Source organism: Lissotriton helveticus, chromosome 2_1 (assembly GCF_964261635.1).
Source record: "Lissotriton helveticus chromosome 2_1, aLisHel1.1, whole genome shotgun sequence".
In the NCBI taxonomy this organism is placed as follows: Eukaryota; Metazoa; Chordata; class Amphibia; order Caudata; family Salamandridae; genus Lissotriton; species Lissotriton helveticus.
This window is the reverse complement of record NC_136059.1, coordinates 1255253271-1255274488: the sequence shown is the minus strand read 5'-3', so window position 1 is coordinate 1255274488 and position 21218 is coordinate 1255253271. Positions and strand designations below refer to the sequence as shown.

The window sequence follows — 21218 nt, the reverse complement described above, 5'->3', positions numbered from 1 at the left end:
CACACAGACTGCTGCCTCGTCTGAGGTCGAGTCGGCCCCTTTTTGGCGCCGTTCCTTAGCCGCCCCGGTTCCGACCCAGCCTCGGTCTTCTGCGGCGTGCATTGTGGCCGAGGTCGTCCCGACATCTCCTTCGACACTGGTTGGTGTGGGCCTGCCGCTGGACGCGGACTCTACATCGCCGGGCCAGCATAGTCATGGATTAGTCTTTGGATGCCCCCTCTTATCCAGAGGTTCGGCGGTTGATGGTCTCATCTTCTCAGGAGACGGGTCACCGCGTCGTGGCTTTTTCCCCGGCGGCTTCTAAAGATGGCTCTTCGCCGCAGTCTTCGCCAGAGACTCCTCAGGTCCCCCATTCCTCGATTCCCAACCCCCTCTCACCCTTTTTGGGCTTGGCCTTTCCTTCCTCCGGTTGGACTGGGGGTTGGCCGCCTTAACTTGCAGCAGTCGCCCACAGAGGAGAGCTGCTTTCACCACCGCTGGGACCTACGGAAGCTGGCGCTGCCTTCGCTCGAGCTGTTTCCGCGGCTGCAGGGATCTTGCGCCTGGGCGATCCAGCTGCCCATTTCCCCACGCATCATCTTTTGGAGGTCCTCAATCAGGGTTCTGGTGGTCGGGAGCTGCTTCTTCCCTTCGAGGCGTTGCTCCACACTTCCCTTTTAGGGGCGGCGCGCCACGGGGGACCCGGTGCCCCAACACCTTCTGCACCGCCACCGTCCTGCGCTGCATGACCCAGTCTGTCTTTCCCTCCACCCCTCTACCAGGGTCCCTCTTTTGCAGACTGCCTTTCCCTCTCTGCCATCAGTGTTGGCTCCCCCATCACGGGGGCCCGCTGGTTAGATTCCTGGGGGCGCAATATCTTTGCCTCCACCAGCGCGGCCTTGCGGGCCCTTAATACTGTGTGTCTTGGCTAGGACCACTTCTTGCTTGTGGGATTCGGCTGAGTCCCTTCCGTCTGCCGTTTCCCGGGAGGGTGCCTGTGTTGATCTGCGGCACCATGTATTGGATGGCCGTGAACTGGCGTTGTTCATTCTTCGCTCCGCTCTGGACATTTCGGAGGTGCTTGGTTGTACCATGGCTTCTTCGGTGGCCCTTTGCCGGCATGCCTGGCTGCGGGATAGTGTGTTCCTGGAGAATGTTCAGGAACGGCTGGTGGACCTTCCTTTTGATGGCACTCTTTTGTTCCATGGCCCTGCGGACTCTGCCATTCAGAGGTTTCTGGCGGGGTTTCGCCCTCCTCCTCCTTCTCCCCTTAAGTGACCTGTAAGTCATTCTGTTTTTTGGGAGGTGTTCTTCCATTATGTTCTGGGGCCTTGTGGCGAGTAGCCCCGGTTGTGTGTGCGTTCTGCGTGATTGTTCTGCCTTCCGGTCCTTTTGTTAGGACTTTGGCGCTGCTGGTTCGGCCCTTTTCTGATGGTGGTTTTGGCTTAAGCCGTGTTGGCCTGAGATTAGGCCTTCTGTGTATTCTTGTTGGATGATTGGCTTGTCTGCGGGTCCTCCGCAGTTCTTTTAGTTAGTCCTCTGCTGCGGATATTTTATCCTAAGAGGGTTCCCATGTCTTGGGACGTAACATGCCGTATGTGGGGTATTGGTAGCTATTATATAGCTCTTCATGTGCTGGGAGGTGTGGTCGTCCTTCGGGCCTCTGCTCTACGTGGCGTCGCAGGTTCAACCCTCTTACTGATGGTTTTGGAGTGGCTTGCGTTGCGCCACGGTCTGTCCTTCTGGATCGCTGTGTTGCTCGCCTGGGCTGGCCTGCTGTCTGGGTTTTTGCGTGTAACTCTGCCTGGCCCCACTTCTCTCGTGGGCCTGTGTGTGACGGCCCCTCCCGTGGGGGTGTGTCCAGGCCCTTCTTGGCCCTCCCGGCCTCTAAATTCGGCTGGCGTCTGGCTTGTCCCTGGTGCACCGTTCCGTGCTGCTGGCTGTGCATGCCAGTGCAGACCAGTTGTTCTTCTGCACCATTGTGCCTTTGGTCCCTTTTCTTCTCCCGTCTCCCTTGATTTGGTTCTAACTCTTCTCCTTGGAGTCTCTGGGTAGCTCTTCTTTCTTGGTGCTCTGCTCCTCAGCGTTGCCTTTGCCTAGGGGACTTCTGGTGGAGATCTTTGGTACTTTGACTGGGCTCAGGGTGCTCTGGCCTCCCTTCACCTTGTCCTTGTTTTCTCCTTCTGGGGAGGGCGGGCCGCCTCTTTGCTCGTCTCCCGCATCCCCTCTGGGACAGGTGGTCTTCCGGATGAGGGGGTTCTTTTTTGCCTGGGGGGACAGGGCTCTGTTCCCTGGCCGGTTGACTCATCCCATCAGGGCCCTGTGTTGAGTCCAGGCTGATGGGTCCTTTCGCAGACCCTCCTTCCCTTTGGGTATGGCTAGGGTATCTATTGTACATTAAGGAATCTGCGGCTAGTAGTTTCTATCAGATGTACAAGTTACTTACCTTCGGTAACAATGTATCTGGTAGAGACAACTCTATCCGCAGATTCCTTCACGACTCACCCTTCCTCCCCGTTTTTGCGAGGACCCTCTGCTTGGATTTCTGCAGTTGCCTCCCTCTGGGTACCTTGTCTTCTGTGGGTATACTTCGTTTTCTTCCGGTCAGGCTTCCCTCCAGCTGGTTTCTGTTCAGCGTGGGGGCCTATCTTGCTCTTTCCCTCTGTTGTTGGAGTTTCTGATCCCCACATGGTCTTCGTCGTGGGGGTCCTTTTACATGTCCTTGGCCTCTTGTTCCCTTCAGATGGCACTGTGCTCCGCGGATGAGTTTCCTGTCCTTGACTCCTCCTTTCAGGAGGTATGCCCTTCTTGGCATGGTGATCTGGGGTTGGGTTACTTGCTCCTCTGTCCCGAGGGTGTGACCCTTCCCCTTGTGGTTGTAGTTGCGGAATTTCTTCCTCTTTTCCTCTTTCTGTCGAGGCGCTTTCACCTGCTTTTCCTTCAGGATGGCTCTAGCCTTGGCTTGCAGGGTGGTTAAACTGAGTGGTACTTTGTGCTTTCTTGCTATGGCTTTGCTGCTCTAGCCTTCTGGTGCTTTACTGCCACCTGGTGCTTTCGTCGTGGCTTGTATGGGTTGTTCTTTAGTGTGGTGCTCTGCTCCTTTTCTGCCCTGCCCGCTGTTGTCGCCTTTTGGTCCCTTGGGCTGTCAAGTGGTGTGCCTCGCCTTTTATTTCTCTCTATTTGTTCTATGGTTTTCGCACACTGTTCCCATGCTCTCCTCAGTTTTGTTGTGATGGCTCCACGTTGTGGCGCAGAAAAGTTCTCCGAAGCAAACTGACGTCAGCGCGCCTGGGTGGGGCTTATGTGACCTCGCTGACGTCATTCCCGCGGAGGACGTCGGGCGGAGTCGCATGGCAGCGCCCCCTGGTGGGCAGGGATGCTGGGCAAGAAAGTTTTCCGAGTCAAGTCTCATGCCTGGGGGATATTCTACATTAAGGAATCTGCAGCTGAAATAGTCTCTATCAGATACATCATTACCAAAGGTAAGTAACTTGTACGTTTGGCATACCGGCAGCACCAGAAGCCCATACTCCAGCTGCAGTCCTCAGCCCTTAATTGAGGATCAATGCAAAAAGAGCAATTGATGGTCAGAATGCACAAAAATGTCATACATTCACCCCAGTACAGAGATCTGGGCCTAAATCCATCGGTTTTTTTGCTCATCGTGCATTCTAGTTTGGACCCAGCTATATGCAAAGTAGTCTTGACCCTGCGCCCAATGGGAACAGTCCAGCCCGAACAGCCAGGCCCTCATCCTTTCAGCCCTCATCAGCCCTCATCAGCCAGAATAGCTTGACTCCAGTGGCATGGAGAGAACGGGACCCATGTCTGGGCATTCCAGTCTCACTCGGGGTGACAAATGCAAAAAGAACAATTGATGGACATAATGCAGAACAATGTCATACATTCACCCCAGTCTAGCGATCTGGGCCTAAATCTATTGTGGCTTGGCAGTTCGGTCTGGACTGTTCCCATGAAGCTCAGGTTCCAGACTGATTTGCATATGGCTGGGTCTAAACTGGGGTGGCATGGTTAGCAAAAGAACGATGGATTTAACCCAGATCTCTTGACTAGGGTGAATGTATGATTTATTCAGCATTCCGTCCATCATTTGTTTGCGTAGCACTTAATTGAGGATCCGGCAGGTCACCCTCGAAAGTGATATACCCAGTCACCTACATCTATGGCTCAATCTCCAAATCTTCTTTGTTTACCCTTAGCAGCCCATATCCATCCTGTAGAAGGCCGAATCAAACATTTTCTGCAACGGTGGCACACTATCACATCTGGCAGATGGGTCCTCCTGATCGTTCAACCAAGCTATGCCGTTCCATTCCTTACTGACCCACTGCATATTCCACTCAAATTGGAGTGGTTTCCAGCGTAGCGCCTGTCCATCTTGCTGCAAGAGGGGCAGGCTGTACAGCCAAACCAATCCAAGAGAGGGCACCTGACTCGCAAATAGAGATTGGCCGTTACTCCCGCTATTTCTTCACACCCAAGGACTGAGGCCTTTGACCTATTTTAGCTATTCTCCCATGAATGTCTCCCTATGGTGGTGCAAATTCAGAATGCTCACGCTGGCCAAAGTTCTGGCTGCCGTGGATACAGGGTATTAGAGGATTGCTTTGGACCTGCAAGATGCATACTTTCATGTACCATTCCAGAAGTCCCACAGACATTACCTGTGGTTGTTTTGTGCTCTGGGTTCAAGGGCATGGAAGAAGTTAAGAAAGAAACTGATGTGCGTATGGTTGGCAAAGCGTTGCGCTTTCATGCGGCTCCGCTCTGTCACTTCTTGGGCGGAACAACGTTGAGCTCTGCGGTGCGACCTATTGATGCACAGGAGTGGTGCTGTGGAAGCTTCCAGTTCCGTTCTGGTACCTGGGAATATTCTAAAGGTGAGGAATCTGCGGTTAGATAGACTACCTACCAGAAGGAGCACTACCACACATAAGTAACATCTCCTGAGTGAAGGAGCTAAACTAAGCACCTAACGTTTAGATTGCGATAAAGACCTAGTACTACATGTACATGTATATTTGATAGATTACGAAGTCCAAACCAATACAATACACCAAATCTTAGATTCCCAGGAACGGAAGGCAGACCCGCAGAAACCATATGAAAGCACACTGAGGGACTTCCAAAAAGGCAAGGAAATAAACTGGGATACTGACCGACCTCATGCACAAAAAGGCTGTAGGCAGAACAATGCAGCCAGGACTACAGGCCTCAAGGTTCCCAACAGTCTGTGGCATCAGCAGGAGAATGCTGGGCAATTGGGCCGCTGCAGACGCCAGGATAAAGAGCTATGCTGGTCGTGCAACACCTGCTCCATGCCTTGTTTTCAGAAGCTGGCAATTAGAACCCAGGAAAGAATGTGCTGGCTCACCCTCTGTGCTTGTATCCTTAGGTTCTACTGCCCCAATAGGTTTAAAGTTAATTTTGTGGCAATGCGGAACCAGGGAGGCCCAGAGAAAGCTTCGGTGTGTGTGTGTGGGTGGTCATGGTCCTGAAATGTTTTAATCAGAATTTAGTTTTTATCATTCACTTTGCTAGATATTTACTACCAACATTTTGTGATGTTCAAAAGGCCTTTGGGACTATAAAGAGATCCACTGTATCTCAGGTGAAGGGTTGTATCGTTTGCTATTTGTATCTTAAAGAATCACGTTAGTTATAGATTCCTTACCTTAGAATCACCCCCAGGCGTCAGACTGGATCCGGAACGTTTTTTCCTCCGCACTACCTCTGTGCATTAGGTGGCATCGGTCTGCTCGGCGTCAGTAGTCGTGGTCGCCGGTATGACGTTGCGGCAGCTACATAGACGCCGCCCTCGTGCGCTGACGTCAGTTCTTTCTTTTTCCGTGCCAGTCAGCGCAGATCCGGGAATACCGATACCTCCAGTCACTTTTTGACTGATTGTTCTCAACTTTTGTTGACTGTTTTGAGTCTTCGACCCCTGGTGCATGAGGGATGCCCGGCTTCAAGGCACGCGGCTCCTGTAACCAACTGATGTCAGTGACTGATCTGCAACGCGTGTGCCTCTTTTGCCTGGAGCGATACCACGACCTCAAGTCATGCTCCGACTGCCGCTTGATCGCTTCGAAGGCTTTGTGGGGGCGGTCCCGAAAGCTGCTTGAGCGCCGGCAGTCGGCTACGTGCCGTTGAAGGTTGCGAGGAAGGTCTAGAGTCTGGTCACGGGCCACCACCACTCATCCAAGTCATCAAAGTCTTCGCAGTCTGGGTTGGGTAATTCGAAGCATAAGAAGTCGAAGAAGCACCGTTGCTCCTACAAGGGATGCGGGTGGTGCCCCTCCCACGGCTCCGCGTGCAGAGCCTGAAGTTGACTCCGCATTTCCCTCTCATTCTGGGACCCGGAGCGACTCCCGCCCAGCTTCATACGTTCTACAAGGCGATTCATGCCATTTTTGGGTGGCCCGGCCCCGCTGGTGTGCCTTCAGGCCCCGCGCAACCGGTTGGGGGGCCTGGGCCTTCTCTGTCAATGGCTCCAGCGCCTAGATCCGGACTGCACTGGTTGACCTCATTACACCTCCACCGGCGCTGCTTCCTCCGGCACCATTACCGGCTTCCATCCTGATGTGGTCACGGAGCCGGACCAACGTTGCCTGATGCCGGATCTGGCGCGGAAAGGGGGTTTTGTGCCCCTGTTCACTCCTGGGGTCCCTTACCAGCGAGATTGGCACTCCGTTGATGAGGAGGACTGGTAGGGTCAGGAGACCCTTTAGCTGATCAGGTAGAATCTGGACAGGACTTTAAAGAGGAACTGGGGGATGCCAGTGGTCTGGACACCTCCCCTGACCTTGGCATGTTGTCTCCTCCTACTGTGGCTACGGACGAGGGAGCTTCGTACGCAGTGGTGGTGTTTAGGGCAGCCAAGGCTGTCCACCTCGAACTCCGTACCGTGGCAGTCAGGACTAACCTCCTGACAGAGGTGCTTCAGCCGGCGTGAGCTCTTCGGAGTCCCTGCTCCCGTTCAACGAGGCCCTCACTGACATCCTGTGAGGCACTTGGTCCAGGCCCAACACAGGGGCTCCCGTGGATAGGATGATTGCCCGGCCCCAGGTGACCCAACTTTACTTTCCCAACACCCCACCCCTGAGAGCTTGGTGGTCCAAGCCTCTACCTCCAAAAGCGCATTCCCTACCGCCCCACCAGAAACGGAATCCAAGAAATTGGACCATCTTGGGAAGAAGATTTTCTCTTCTGCCAGCCTAGGACTGTGGTCGGTAAACACCTCGTGTCTCCTGGGCCGTTATTCCCACTGTGTGGAATACGGTTGTGCAGGTGCTACTCAGTGTCTGGAGGAGGGTCGGACCATACTCTCCCAGGCTGTCGCCGGCGGGAGGGATGCAGCGAAGTTTGCCATCTGTTGTGGGCTGGACACCGCCGACTCTCTGGGCAGGGCCATTTGAACGTCCGTAGCGCTTAAACGCTATGCCTGGATGAGATAGACTGGCTTTTCGGGGGATGTCCAGAACACCTTGATGGACATGCCCTTTGATGGATGTCGCCTATTTGGTGACAAAGCAGACAACGCTGCTATAGAGCGTTTCAAAGACTCCTGGGCTACGGCCAAGTCTTTGGGCCTCTCCATCCACCCTGCGCAGTCTGCTTTTTACCCATTTCGTGGCTACGGAAGGGCTGCCCACCCAGAGCCACAGGCCTCAGCAAGTTCCCCAACCATTGCGTGGCCGGGGACGTGGGAATAACCGTTGTGGTTCCAGGGGCCAGCGGGCAGGCCAGTCCACCAACCCCCCTCTGCAGCAGGCTCCAAACCACTGCATGTCGGAGGATCATTTGGCCCTTCTCCATCAGGAAGTAACGGCTCTCTTGGCCAAGGGAGCCATCGAGCGCGTTCCTGTCCCAGAAGTAAGTTGTGGTTGTTACTCCCACTAATTTCTGGTCCCCAAGAAGGACAAGGGCCTGCATCCTATCTTGGACCTCAGGGACGTCAATCGCTGCCTCCGGTAGGAGAAGTTCAAGATGTTCATGCTTATTCAGGTCTTGTCTGCCCTCGAACCTGAAGACTGGATGGTATCGTTGGACTTGCAGGATGCTTATTTTCACATTCCTGTCCTGCCGGCCCACTGGCGTTATCTACGGTTCACTGTAGGCCATGAGCACTTTCAGTTTTTGTGCTCCCCTTTGGCCTTACCTGTGCCCCTCGGGTGTTCACGAAAGTGATGGTGGTCACAACTCATCTGCGCAGATCAGGGTATTGTCTTTCCATATCTCGACGACTGGCTGTTGAAAGCAGGCTCGCCCCAGGCAGTCCTCTACCACATCCAGACTACGGCCGTCCTCCTGCATTCGCTGGGGTTCTCCATCAATGTGCCGAAGTCGCACCGGATTCCCTCTCAAAAGCTCCTCTTCATCAGAGTGGTTCTGGAGACAAACTTGTTTCCGGTCTATCCTCCTGAACAGCGATATTTAGGTTATGATTCAGATTTTTCAGCCTCTATCATGGGTTTTGGTCAGGATGACCCTGAGGCTGCTGTGCATCATGGCCTCCTGCATGCTGCTGGTCGATCATGCCAGGTGGCATATGCAGGCTCTGCAGTGGGACCTGAATTTCAAGTGGGCGCAGCATACGGGGAATCTGTCCATTTGCGTCCAGATCTCGGCGGGCACTGCACAACTATTGCAGTGGTGGCTCACAAACCAGGATTGGGTCAATGGCAGATTCTTCTCCCTTTCCCAACCAGGCCACACTGTGGTGACTAACGCATCCCTTCTGGGATCAGGTGGCCACATGGGAGAGGCGGATATCGGAGGCCTCTGGTCTCCGGCGGAGTCCGGGCTTCACATCAACCTTCTGGAGTTCCGGGCGATTCGTCTTGCACTGAAAGCATTCCTTCCCTCTATCCGGGACAGAGTGGCGCAGGTGTTCACGGACCACATCACCTGCCACAAGAAGGGCGGGGTGGGGTCGGGGACCCTATGTCAGAGGCCCTGCGCCTCTGGACATGGTTGGAAAATCAGGGCATATCCCTGGTGGTTCAACACCTGGCAGGTTCCCTAAACGCAAGGGCGGACAAACTCAGCCGCAGGTCCATGATGGATCACAAATGGTGTCTTCACTCGGAGATGGTGCAAGGTCTCTTTCGACAGTGGGGAGAGCCTTAGTTAGATCGATTCACCACCAAAGAGAATGCGCAATGTCAGCAATTCTGCACGTTGGAATTTCCAAGGCGGCACTCGCTCGGCGACACTTTAAGTGTGCGAGTGGAGTTGCATTCTGTTGTACGCCTCTCCGCCTTTACCACTTCTGTAGTAGGGGATCTCTGTGTATAGTCATAATCTAGTGAATAGTCCCGCTGATGTGCGGGGACCCTGGAGCAATCAAAAATAATCTCTTAAGCTGTCTTCTTTGCAGTAGTGCATAGACACTTACGAGAGAATTAAAGACAGATAATGTAGCCTATACATGCAAGGCTACACTGTCCAGTACTTGAACTAGAAATGCAAAGGATATTCCACCAATATCACATTTAAACCTGTCAGCCAGGTTTCACAATGGAAAACACCCCCCCCTTCACCAAATCCTTGGAATGATCGAGAAGGAAGGACAGGACAGACAAGCCCCCATAGGCTGCCATTATGTGGCTTAAAAAGGGATACCGTGCCTTTAAGGAAACTTTCCAGAACTCTCCTGGTATCCCAGAATGCACAGCAACTCCCTCCACTTTCAATTCTTTTTTCCGGCTCCTGCTAGCAGGACCCTGGAGCATTGAGCTCTCCCTTTTTGGGTGCTCTAATTTTTTTGCACTTTTGAAAGTGTTCAGAGTGCTTTCACTCGACGTCCTTTGGCCCTTTCTGCTCTTGCTGGTGTTTTTCTAGTAAGTTTAGCCACTCTTTCTATCAAATATGCCAACCCTATTTGATAGGTGTCCAGAGTGTGCTGGAAAGAAGGCCAAATCAGACAAGCACAGGGTGTGCATTCATTGTCTGCCTCCTTCTCATGTTTCAGAGGATTGCGATATCTGCCAACAGGACCCTGAGGGACAGGGAGAAGTCTCTGCTTCAAGGATTGGAGAAGTGAAGACAGCGTGATCATGGTGGGTCTGGGCATGAAGGGGCTCCTTCCTCTGCCCGTGCTGAGGCCTCTCGGGGACTCCCCAGTAAAGAAAAGGCCAGAAAACAATACCGTTCTCCATCGACGGCCTCGACGTCTGCGTCGAGAGGAATGACCACGATGTGTTCCCCGTCTCCCCAGGGCTCTGGGGCGAAGCGGCAGCATCGTTCGACGTCGAGGAGATTGACGTCAAGACCTCAGACGAGGTCGACGTCGAAGACAACTTTATCGTCGAGGTACCACCAACGTCGAGATGGGTCTAGCAGACACCGGCGGTGTCGAGGTGACACCGCCGGTCGTCGTCGACTCTGCATTCGGCGTCGGAGGCGTTCCTCGGCGTCGAGAAAGATCTTCGACGTCGAAGAGGTCGGCGTCGACGCGTTCGATGTCGAGGAACAGATCGGAGTCGAGAAGAAGAGAGTCCAGGTCCCGAAGGCGTTCTAAGGCCAGGACAGAGTCCCAAGGCTCCGTCATCAGCCTTTCTTCTTCTTCAACCACGAGCTCACGGTCGCGGCGGCGCCGTCGCTCGTCAAGGAAGCGGTCGGCCTCAAAGTCCCCTTCAAGGGTACGGAAGCCTAAGAGAAAGAGGGTGGAACAGTATCTGGGCTCGGGGTGCACACAAGTCTACTCACCCTTTAGGCATGGAACACCGGCCCCTCCATTACCTAGGGGCCTTACCCCGAGGATACCTACACCTCCTCCGCCTCTGAGGACACCTACACCTCCTCCCAGGACTCACACTCCTCCTCCTCCGAGGTCTTACTCGTTACATCTACCTACGCCACCCTCAGGCCCTCCAAGGCCTAGGCTGCCGTCTCAGCCTCCACAACCCGTGCCTGTACGGCCAGTGGAGCGGCCAAGACCAAGGAGACCGAGGTCCCGCTCCGGACGGAGCAGGTCCAGAGATTATCGTCAGTCTACTAGATCCAGACGACGCCGCAGGAGAGACGGGTCCAGGTCCCGCCACACGGAGTCATCCAGTGCCAGGGACTATTCCCCGACTCTCTCGGATTACCCTCGGACGAGGGTGTCTCCTGTGGACGACATTGTCTCCTTTCAGGAGGTCTTGTTGCGAGGAGCGGCAAAACTGGGCATCACGCTGACGGTTCCTACGCCCTCAACCTCAGTGAGATTCGAGACCCTACATTAAAAAACCGCTGTCTCGTCCTCTACTACCTTTGGTGCCAGGGCTAGAAGAACCAGCCATGGACCTCTTCCTTACGCCTGCCTCTACGAAATCTGCACCGTCAAGGCTACAAAAGAAGTACAAGGCCCCTGAGTCGGACCCTGCCTTTCTGCGTTAGGATCCTGTACCGTACTCCGTGATAGTGACAGCAGCCAGGAAACAACATTCCACCGCGCCATCATCAACGGTGCCTCCTGACCAGGAGAGTCGATTAATGGACTCAGCGGGCAGGAGAGTATGTGGTACGGCCTCCACGTCCATGAAGGCCGCCAGTGCCTCAGCGTTATTGGGGCGGTACGATAGAGCATTGTGGGAATCCCTGCAGCAGTTTGCGGAACATCTTCCCAGGGAACGCAGAGAGGACTTCCAGGAGATCATCACGGAGGGGATGATGGTCTTTAACCAGATAATCAGCTCCGCTGCGGATTCCTCGCTGTTGGTAGCCCACGGGTACTGCCACGGTATTAACCTGCGCCGACACGCCTGGCTGTGTCTAACGTCGCTGAAGCCCGAAGCTCAACAGAGGGGCGCCAATCTGCCCTTTTCTGGAGCGACCCGGGTCGCCAATCTACCCTTTTCTGGAGCGACCCTGTTCGGCAGACATGCGGATGAGGAGATGGCCCGCATGAAGGCGGAGGCTGAGACCCTGACGGCTGTCAGGTTAGAGAAGCCGAAAGAGCAAAGGAAGGCCTACCGCCCGTTCCAAAGGCGGTACGGTGCACAGGGCAGAGGACAGGGTCGGCAGGCTGGACAGCAGCAATACCAGCGGCGAGCATTCCAGAAGCGCCAGAGGGGCAGAAGGGCAGAGGTGGACAGCAGTCCTCCACAGCGAATAAGGGCCTGGCCGGGTCTAAGCCCTGAGGTGCTACTTCCCCCTCGTCCGTTACCCGCTCCGGTGGGGAGAAGCATCCAACATTACTTGGCAGAGTGGAGAAATATTACTCAGGACAAGTGGCTGCTGAATATTGTTTGCAATGGATATAGTCTTAGTTTTATCAGCCCGCCTCCAGCGATTCCACCGGTTTGCTCGCAGTTCCAACTACGCGAGCTCCAGGCGGAGGCCGATACCCTGTTAAGGAAAAGGGCGATAGAAGACGTCCCTATGTCTCAAAGGGGAAAGGGTCTTTACTCACGCTTCTTTCTGGTGCGCAAGAAAGACAAGTACGAGTTAAGGCCCATTCTGGATTTACGACAAGCAAACAAATGGATTCGCAGGGAGAAGTTCCGCATGCTATCTTTGCACCAGATTTACCCTCCGCTGCAAAGGGGAGACTGGCTCTGCGCGATAGATCTGCAGAATGCGTACTTCCATGTGCCCATCACACGAAAACACCGGAAGTTCCTGCGATTCTTGGTCGGCACCCATCACTATTAGTACACCGTACTGCCGTTTGGACTGAAGTCTGCTCCAAGGACTTTTTCAAAGTGCATGGCGGTGGTGGCGGCACACCTGAGAAAGAACAAGGTGTTTGTCTATCCATACCTGGAGGATTGCCTGATCAAAGCCTCGACCTTCCAGGAAGCACAACTGCACTTCAACAGGACGGCCGCTCTGTTGAGCCAGCTGGGTTTGCACATCAACATGTCCAAGTCGGTCCCGACTCCCATCCAGTGGCTACAATACCTGGGGGCATCGATCGATACGTTGTCAGCAAGCGTGTCTCTTTCGGAGGAGAGACGCTTATCGATCCTTCGGAAGGCTCAGACTCTCATCGATCCTTCGGAAGGCTTAGACTCTCATGACTGCTCGATCTACAGCAGTGAGGACGGTGTCTTCTCTACTGGGGTCGATGGCCTCTTGTATCTTCCTCACTCCGCATGCCCGCCTGCACATGAGGCCGCTGCAGGAATGTCTGAAGGATCAGTGGGGCCAGAGACGAGGGACCTGGGACGACAGGATACGGTTGTCTCTACATGCTCAGCAGTCCCTGAGATGGTGGTGTTCGGCGGAGAACCTCCTCAAGGGGGTTCCGTTCCACAAGGACATTCCCTCTCAGACTATCGTGACGGATGCTTCTCTCCACGGATGGGGAGCGCATTCCGGACAGTTATAGATCCAAGGACTGTGGTCCCAGACGGAGTCAACGTACCACATCAATTTCCTGGAACTCAGGGCTGTACATTTGGCACTGAAGGCCTTTCATCCGTCCTTCCAGACCAACTCTCTGCTTGTACAGACGGACAATACGACCACATGTATTATCTGAACAAGCAAGGGGGATCGAGATCGCGCACACTGTCACAGGAAGCGCAGGCAATCTGGCACTGGCTGCTAGCCAGAGGATTGACGATAACGGCCACCCATCTGCCAGGTGTGCAGAATGCTCAGGCGGACGCCCTCAGCAGACTGAGTCAGGAAAACCACGAGTGGGTCATAAACGATGAAGTACTCTAAGGCGTCTTCGCCAGGTGGGGCATTCCAGACGTAGATCTGTTCGCCACTGCCGAAAACAGGAAATGCCGAGACTTCACATCGAGGTATTACCAGCAGGGGACTTTGGGGAATGCATTATGGATCAACTATTTGAACAGCTTTCTGTACGCTTTTCCACCCATTCCCCTGATTCCGGCGGTGCTCATCAAGGCTGTCCCAGTCCAGGGCGCGGATCCTCATTGCTTCGTAATGGCCCAGACAGTGGTGGTTCACGGACCTGCTTCACCAGTCTCTCCTTCCTCACGTATATGACAAAGACTTAACACATCTTTCCTCCAAGCCCCTTCGTTATGCCTCAGTGGGACTTGAATCTTGTTCTAACCTATTTAATGTGCGCTCCCTTTGAGCGACTTCATAACTGTCCCTTACGTCTCTTGACTCTTAAGACTGCTTTCCTGGTAGCCATTAGTAAAGCAAATGACTTTAACTTAATCAAACGTGAGACCTATTGCATTTTCAATGCTTGTTTGACACAGTGAATTGTCAACCATACCGCTGAAAAGATTTTCAGCCTGAATGGAGTGTCAAAAATGTTATCTTACAGTTCACATTTAAAAGCAGAAATTCTTTGCCTTAAATGTCTGTGTAATATTGTGCTTGCATGCAGCTGCCTGCTTGCTGTATGGGCGGAATCAAAAGATGACTTGAAACGTGTTCACAATAGTTTTCCCTCTTGTATCCATGCTGTTGGCTCTTCCTTCATATTCATCTGGCAACTGCTGTATGAGCTCCTTCATCTCCCGCATTGCAGATCGCCATACAAAATACGCATTGAATCTGAATTAGCTAGCCTCTATTTTGCAGCTGCTGTTCATCTTTTTTCCTACAGTCTTTTAGTCTTTGAATAGAGAAAGATTAAAATCACTACTCGCATTACTTTATCACCAATTTGTGATGCCAGTTCGGGAAAATCTAATTGGATTATTTTATATAACATTTACATTTGTTAAAGTGTTGGAGTGACCTGGATATCAGACAAATTCCCCAAAACATGTATTCACCTTCCCTCAGGTAGTCACGGATGTAAGGAAAGCCTCATTTGTTCCATGTCACGCTATATCTCAATATGTTTTCCATCCACTCCAGTAACGAACGTCTCTAAAGTCTTGACATCCCCAGAAGCCAACCTCAATCCCCCAGTGTCTCAGGGATGGACACAGTTAAAGGTGGTCTGTTGTCCCTTTTCGCTTGTTCTGCCTTGAGGGACTGCTCTAGCAGAAATGACAAATCGCGCTCTTGGTCTGATTAATTTAAAAAAGTCTGGAAATTGTATTTCTTTTTAGATTTCTTACCTGGGAGCGTTTAACGCGGAGAGGGCCAGTGTGATTGAAAAGCGTTGCACTGGGTCTGTGCCTGACAGAGTAGCTGTGATGTGTAAATTACAAACTTATTGGCCTGTGAACCTGGGAACAGATGATCTGCCCAGATACCATCAACTAGGGACACAGCAGCCGACCCTTTTAAAGAGACCTTCCCTGTTGAGCTAGTTTTATTTTGTAAAAGTACGGCTGCCCTCCAGGAAGTAGGCGGTTTGTAAAAAAAAAAAGCGTTGGTTACATCAGTTACCGTAAAAGACATCGCCTTTCGAGTGCAGGTAGGAGCACCGGCACTCAACCAATATCGCTATCTCTTGGGTGCCTTCGCCTGCTGTGGATAAGTACTACTGCCTTCACTCAATTGACGGGAAATCTGCTGCACACCAACCTACAGAGCATCCACTGCGGGATACCAGTCCTTTCCAAGCTCACAGCAAGGATTTCTTTCCCACCAGTCAGTGAGTGGTTGTCTTTTCTGTGCTCTTATAATAGGGGGGGACGGGAAGTGTCAGAGCCACGCAGACTGGTGGCGGAGAGCCAATTTTAACTACCCGGCCAATTAAAATGGAAGGAGAGCACTTAACTAGTTCTAAAAGGAGCTCTCAGGAACATGTAACCTGTCATGATCAGCAGACGTGGTGCCCCCAGGGAGCTCTCGGGCGGCACCTGACATCTCGCAGTCTCGCCAGGAGAGTGTGACCGATCAGAGCTCAGCTGTCATCCTGCGGCGCTGACGAGAGGTGGGCAGACGCAGGGCTCGCTGGCCGAGGGATTCCCCGGCTCGGAGCTTCGAGATGGGGATCCCCGGTCTTGCGCAACTTGCAGAAGTCACTGTGTCTCCTTCTATGCCATAGTCATGAAGGGAGCACTGGCTTCTTTGTCCAGCAGGCAGCACTATCTGGGCATTCCCATCTGATGAGCCAGCGGGGTTCAGGTTACAATTACAGGCAGCTCTAAATCCTTCGAGGGATGAAAGGAGACCCACCGTGGGTGGCCAGTAGTGCACAAGGACTCAATAGGGGTTTAATAGCTGTCTCAGCACACCTCCGGCGCAAGGCATAATGTGTGTTCACGGTATTCCTTTTATTAAAGTTAAGGATATTTTGATTATAAACTGTAATTAAAAGTATTTCAACGGCACTTAGAGGTTGGGGACCGGCTTACCTTAACAAGCGCGGTCCCGAAAATGAAAGAGGACCGTGCTGCAGTCAGAGCATGGGGATCTCTTGTCTTTATGGGGCCATGTGTTTCTAATTAGAAACACTTGGCCCCATGAAGATAAGAAAGTGCTTTGCGAGAGCAGCAAAGCAGGCCGCCGAGTCCGGATTGGAGGCCAAAGGGTGTGAACCAAAACCCTCATTTCCAATGGCAGACCACTTTTTAGCATAAATTGTGATGCCAGCCAATGGAAATGAGGAGCGGGGCTTAAAATCCTCTTCTGAAAGTCCTTGTAAGCCATAAATCTCGCCGAGCGAGCTGTGCATGTGCGCAGCAACGCTAGGCGAGACCTAAAAAATCATTTGTTATGAATAATGTTTTGAATATGATCTGCTGAATGTTTAGAAACCAATGTTTTGAATCCCATTTGTACCAGTCTGTGTTAAGTGCGAAAACACTGGATTAATGCCCCAGAGTATGACACAATTGTCTTCTATGTCATAATATGCTGAACGATTTCCCTTCACTTTGCCATATATTTTAATCAAGCTTGCCAATATTTTGGTTCTTAATATCCTCTTAGTTTCAGTGGCTCTAGTAATGAACCTTCCTCTCAAGTAACTCCACCGGGAGTTGGATCTCTGGCTGCCCATTAGTCAAGTGGTCTGCTTACTAAATGCTTTCATGTTTCTACAGAGCTCCTTACCGGACTTTGAAGAGGCATCTCTGTTTTAGCTCCTCTTGTCTCTATGCATGCATCAGTCACTTCAAAATATGGACTGTGTGTTCGGTCAATTTTTGCTCTTTCAGATCCTGCTTAAAAACAGCTTTATTGTTCTGTATTACTTTTAAATGAATATCATTGTCCTGTGTAATCACTATAATTATCTGCACTATATAAAATTCTTATTATTATTTTGAACAGGAGGGTGGCAAGATGAGACGTGGCCCGATGGTTGGACAGCAGTAACAAGGGACGGGAAGAGGACGGCGCAGTTTGAACACACACTACTAGTTACAGAGACTGGCTGTGAGATTCTGACCAGGCGGCTTGAAGACAATGGACGCCCTCACTTCATGTGTCAGATTTAGTTTCTAAACTGAACTGGAAGATCTGAATAGTGTCTTTTTGGTGTCTGTACTTTTCACTTTTTTCTGAAAGCACAGAAAGTACAGAAAATGGGGATTTTATCATTTGTTTTGTTCTCGTTGACTGTAATTGACCGAAGGATATTTTTTGCCAAGTCAAGAAAGAAAAGGGAAAAGGGTTGTTTCATTCGGAACTATTTTTGCCCTTTGATTAGCCTATTTCTTTAATCTCCCTACAATTATCACTTACCTTCAATCACCCCTTACAGCCTTATTGCCATTTTTAGCACTTTTCTTCCATACAAGAGCAACATTTGCAGGCATTCGTAGCCTGTCTGGATGCCTCTGCACCACCAAAGACAGATTTCAATCTTACTTGGATAGTTGATCATTCGAGTGATATTTTATTTTGTCCTACCTCTCCCATGCCAGTTGTGATGGCAGATTCTTGCCCCTATCTTTTGACGGCAGATTTGTCTTCTAAATGAGTCATGTATAGTCAGCTGTTGTGTGTCCTCTGGGCAGGTTGAGGTTCATCTTGTGCTCTAGGTAATTCAGAACACCCTGGTCTTCTGGGTGCATTAAAGTTATTACATGACCTGCTCTCACATAATCATCTGAGCTGGTGTGGTTTATCCCAGACGGGGAAAAACTGCTTTCTGTTGATGGCAGGCTCGGGTCACTTATGCATCAAAGGCAGGCAGAATAGAGTGTGGTCGAGATGTTTTCTATAGTATATTGGCAATTTGACCCACTTTAATTTAAAAGCAAAATACCATGCTTAGTGGGAGGGGGATCGTCTTACAAAGGAACGTCACCATTCCTGGCATGACTCCTAGTTGTGCTAGAATATCAACCAAAATAAAAGCTTGACTACCTATGTTCCCCATTCTTTCCCTGTATTTATTGACGGGAACAGTCAGCAGACCTATATCTGCAGTAGAAACACTTCGCAAACCCTGCTGCAGTACTTGGAAGACTGTAAAGCCTTAATAGTGAATGTCTAATGAGGCACTGTGAAGTCAGTTGCACCCATACCCATTGAAGAGGTTGTGGTGGCGGCAGTTACTTTCAAACTGTGTCCCTCTGCTCGATTCGTGAAAGCAATTTTTCCTGCATTTTTTCCTTCAGAACCTTATGATCTGAGAAAGGCGAACTGAAATTTTAAATCTCATATGAAATGTTCATTTTCACAAGATTTGTTTTGATAAAGTGTTAGATTTTATAAATCTTTATTTTAATAGTCTTTGAATAGTCCTTTTGAAAAGGAATCTTTGTCCTTCTAATAACCTTTATTCTTCCCCCAGGTCCACCACAATTCTCTTTGCGATATGGGTACTTAAAAGGACTGAAATCATCCCTTCTAGAGTGCCTCAGACCTTTTTGTGCTGTAATGTACTGTTGTGATGACCATTGCATTGCCTTCATCATTATATTTTTCAAGTGGCCTCAAACAGGTACATTAGTGCTTAGGTGTGTTTGTAGGAGGTTTTAACTTGGCAGGTTGCAGTATTTGGAGTGACTTGTATTGACTGATAAGTAATGTAACAAATTAAGGGGTGTAAAGAAAATCCAGATAACACACTCTGGAAATGTTTCTCACACATAACATGTTTACTGCACCCGTGCAGTGTCTTGCCTTGCTCGTGTTGTGAGTGGGCTTGACAGCTTTTGCAATTCAAATAAAAGCCTTCAACTGTTTTAGTGGAGGAATAATTTTAATTAATTAGTTGGTTTTCCTGCATGTGTTGACTTGACAGTGAAATGTAAGATTATTTTAGAGTTCTAGTGCTCTAAAATGTCTTGTATATTAACTAAAATGTATTCACTTGCATCCGCTTAATCTAGGAGACGATGGATTATATTGTTATTTTTAGTATTAACATTTTAGGCACAGTATTTTACAAATAGTGCTTCATGTAGGCCACACAAGAAAATGCCCTTCAAACTCTGTACAGAGACTGAAGTCACACCTGCTTCCCTTCTGATCAAGCTCTCATCTGCTTGTGTACCATGTAAGTCATCCTGCCAACCTGACCAGACAGCGATTGTGGAGATGGCCCATTTTGTTTCTTGTGACACATAGATTGCCTTGTTTCCACCAGTGTTTCCTTTTAGGACAGCGGTTCTTGATTGTGTATGCCTCTTACATCTGAAATAGACCATTTGTTCTAGATTCCTTACCTTAGAATTACCCCCAGGCGTCAGACTGGATCTGGAGAATTGTTCAGTAGAAGTACCCCTGCGTTTTGGTAGGTGGCGCCCTTCGACCCAGCATGGTCGCCGGGATGACATTGCAGTGCCTCCTTAGACGCCGTCCCTGCGCGCTGACATCAGTTCTTTCTGCGCCGGCCAGCTCAGATCCATAGAGAGGCCCTTAGTAATTTTTTGGACTAAATGTTTTTGACTTTTGACGACATCTTTTTTATGTCTTCAACTCCTGGTAGTACAAGGGATGTTGCATCGTCGGACCGGTTTCAAGCCTTGTGACTCCTGTCAAAAATTGATGACTGTCACGATCCGGGCCTCGGGTGCCTAGACGACGACCCGAAGTCATGCTCCGACTGCCAGGCCATGAATCCGAAGTCTTTGCGGGAGCTGTCCCGAAAGCTCTTGGAGGCCCGGCAGTCTGCTCTGCGTCGCTCGAGGTCCCGGTCGAGAGGATGGTCTCAGGACAAGTTGTGGAGCTGCCACCACTCGTCATCGAAGTCTTCGCATTCCTCGGGTAAGTCGGAGCACAAGTAGAAGGCGAAGAAGCATTGCCACTCTTAAGCTTCTCCCCGTCCGTCGGCGGACGCGGGACCCAGAGCTTCGTCACTCTCCAGCTCAGTCTTCGGAGTCCACTTCTGGGATGGCTCCCTGCTTCCCTTCCCGGAGTACGAAAGTCCCCTGCCCAGCTTCGAACTGTTTACCAAGCGCTTCATAGCCTCTTTGGGCAGCCGGACTCTGCCGGCGCACCTTTGGGCGCCGTGGACTCGGCTGGGGGCCCTGGGTCTTCGATGCCTCTAGCGCCAGAGGGCCCCCCAGGATCCAGGCCTGGATCCGGAACGGCGCCGGTCCACCTCACTGTACATTCCCCAGTGCCGATTCCAGTGACAACGCCCCGACATCTGTTGTGCTCCCAACCGGCTTCAACCCCAGCCTCACTTGGAGACAAAGCCGGAGGATACTTTTGTACCGCTGTTCATCCCTAGCATTCCCTACTGCCCTGAGTGGCAGCCAGAGGAGGGTTAGGAGGACTGGGAGCGGTCTGTAGACCCTTAAGCTGACCAGCTTGAGGAACTGGGTGATGCCAGTGGTTTGGATACTTCCCTAGACCTTTGCATGCTCTCCCCTCCTACCGTGGCTACTGAGGAGCGAGCTTCGTAGGCAGTGGTGTTGCGTAGGGTGGCTGAGACCTTGGGCCTGGAGCTTCCTACAGTGGCAGTCAGTACTAACTTCCTGAAGAGGTGCTTCAACTGGCAGTGGCCTCTTTGGAGCCCCTGCTGCCTTTTAATGAAGCCCTTTCCGACGTCTTTCTGGGCACTTGGTCCAAGCCCAGCACAGGGGTTCCTGTGGACAGGATGACTGCCCAACGCCACCGCCCGGTGACCCACTTTTCCTCTCCCAACACCCTACCCCTGAGAGTTTGGTGGTCCAAGCCTCGACTCCTATGGGTGCATTCCCTACTGCTTAGCGATGCCGTCCAACACCACATGCCTCTTGGGCTGTTATACCCATACAGTGTGGGATACGGTTGCGCAAGTGCTGCCACAGTGCCCGGAGGAAGCCCGGGCTGTTCTCACCTGTGCAGTGGCAGAGGGTCGAGACGCAGCTAAGTTCACCATTTGGAGTGGGCCGGAGACTGCCAACTCTCTAGGCAGAACGGTTTCCACATCAGTAGCCTTGAGGCGCTACGCCTGGTTGAGAACGTCTGGTTTCTCAGGGGCTGTCCAATCCACCATTCCGGACATG

At 51.5% G+C, this 21218-nt stretch overlaps 1 protein-coding gene across 1 annotated transcript in view; it reads left to right on the top strand.

Moving 5' to 3' along the window:
• The window catches only part of METAP1 (methionyl aminopeptidase 1), a 360683-nt gene extending 341718 nt beyond the window's left edge, over positions 1 to 18965 (top strand). Inside the window, exon 11 of the mRNA XM_078676209.1 lies at positions 17101 to 18965. Within this exon, the coding sequence (XP_078532335.1) occupies positions 17101 to 17267 (167 nt within the window). The 3' untranslated portion in view covers positions 17268 to 18965. The remainder of the gene's footprint in view (positions 1 to 17100) is intronic.
• The last annotated feature ends 2253 nt before the right edge of the window (positions 18966 to 21218 follow it).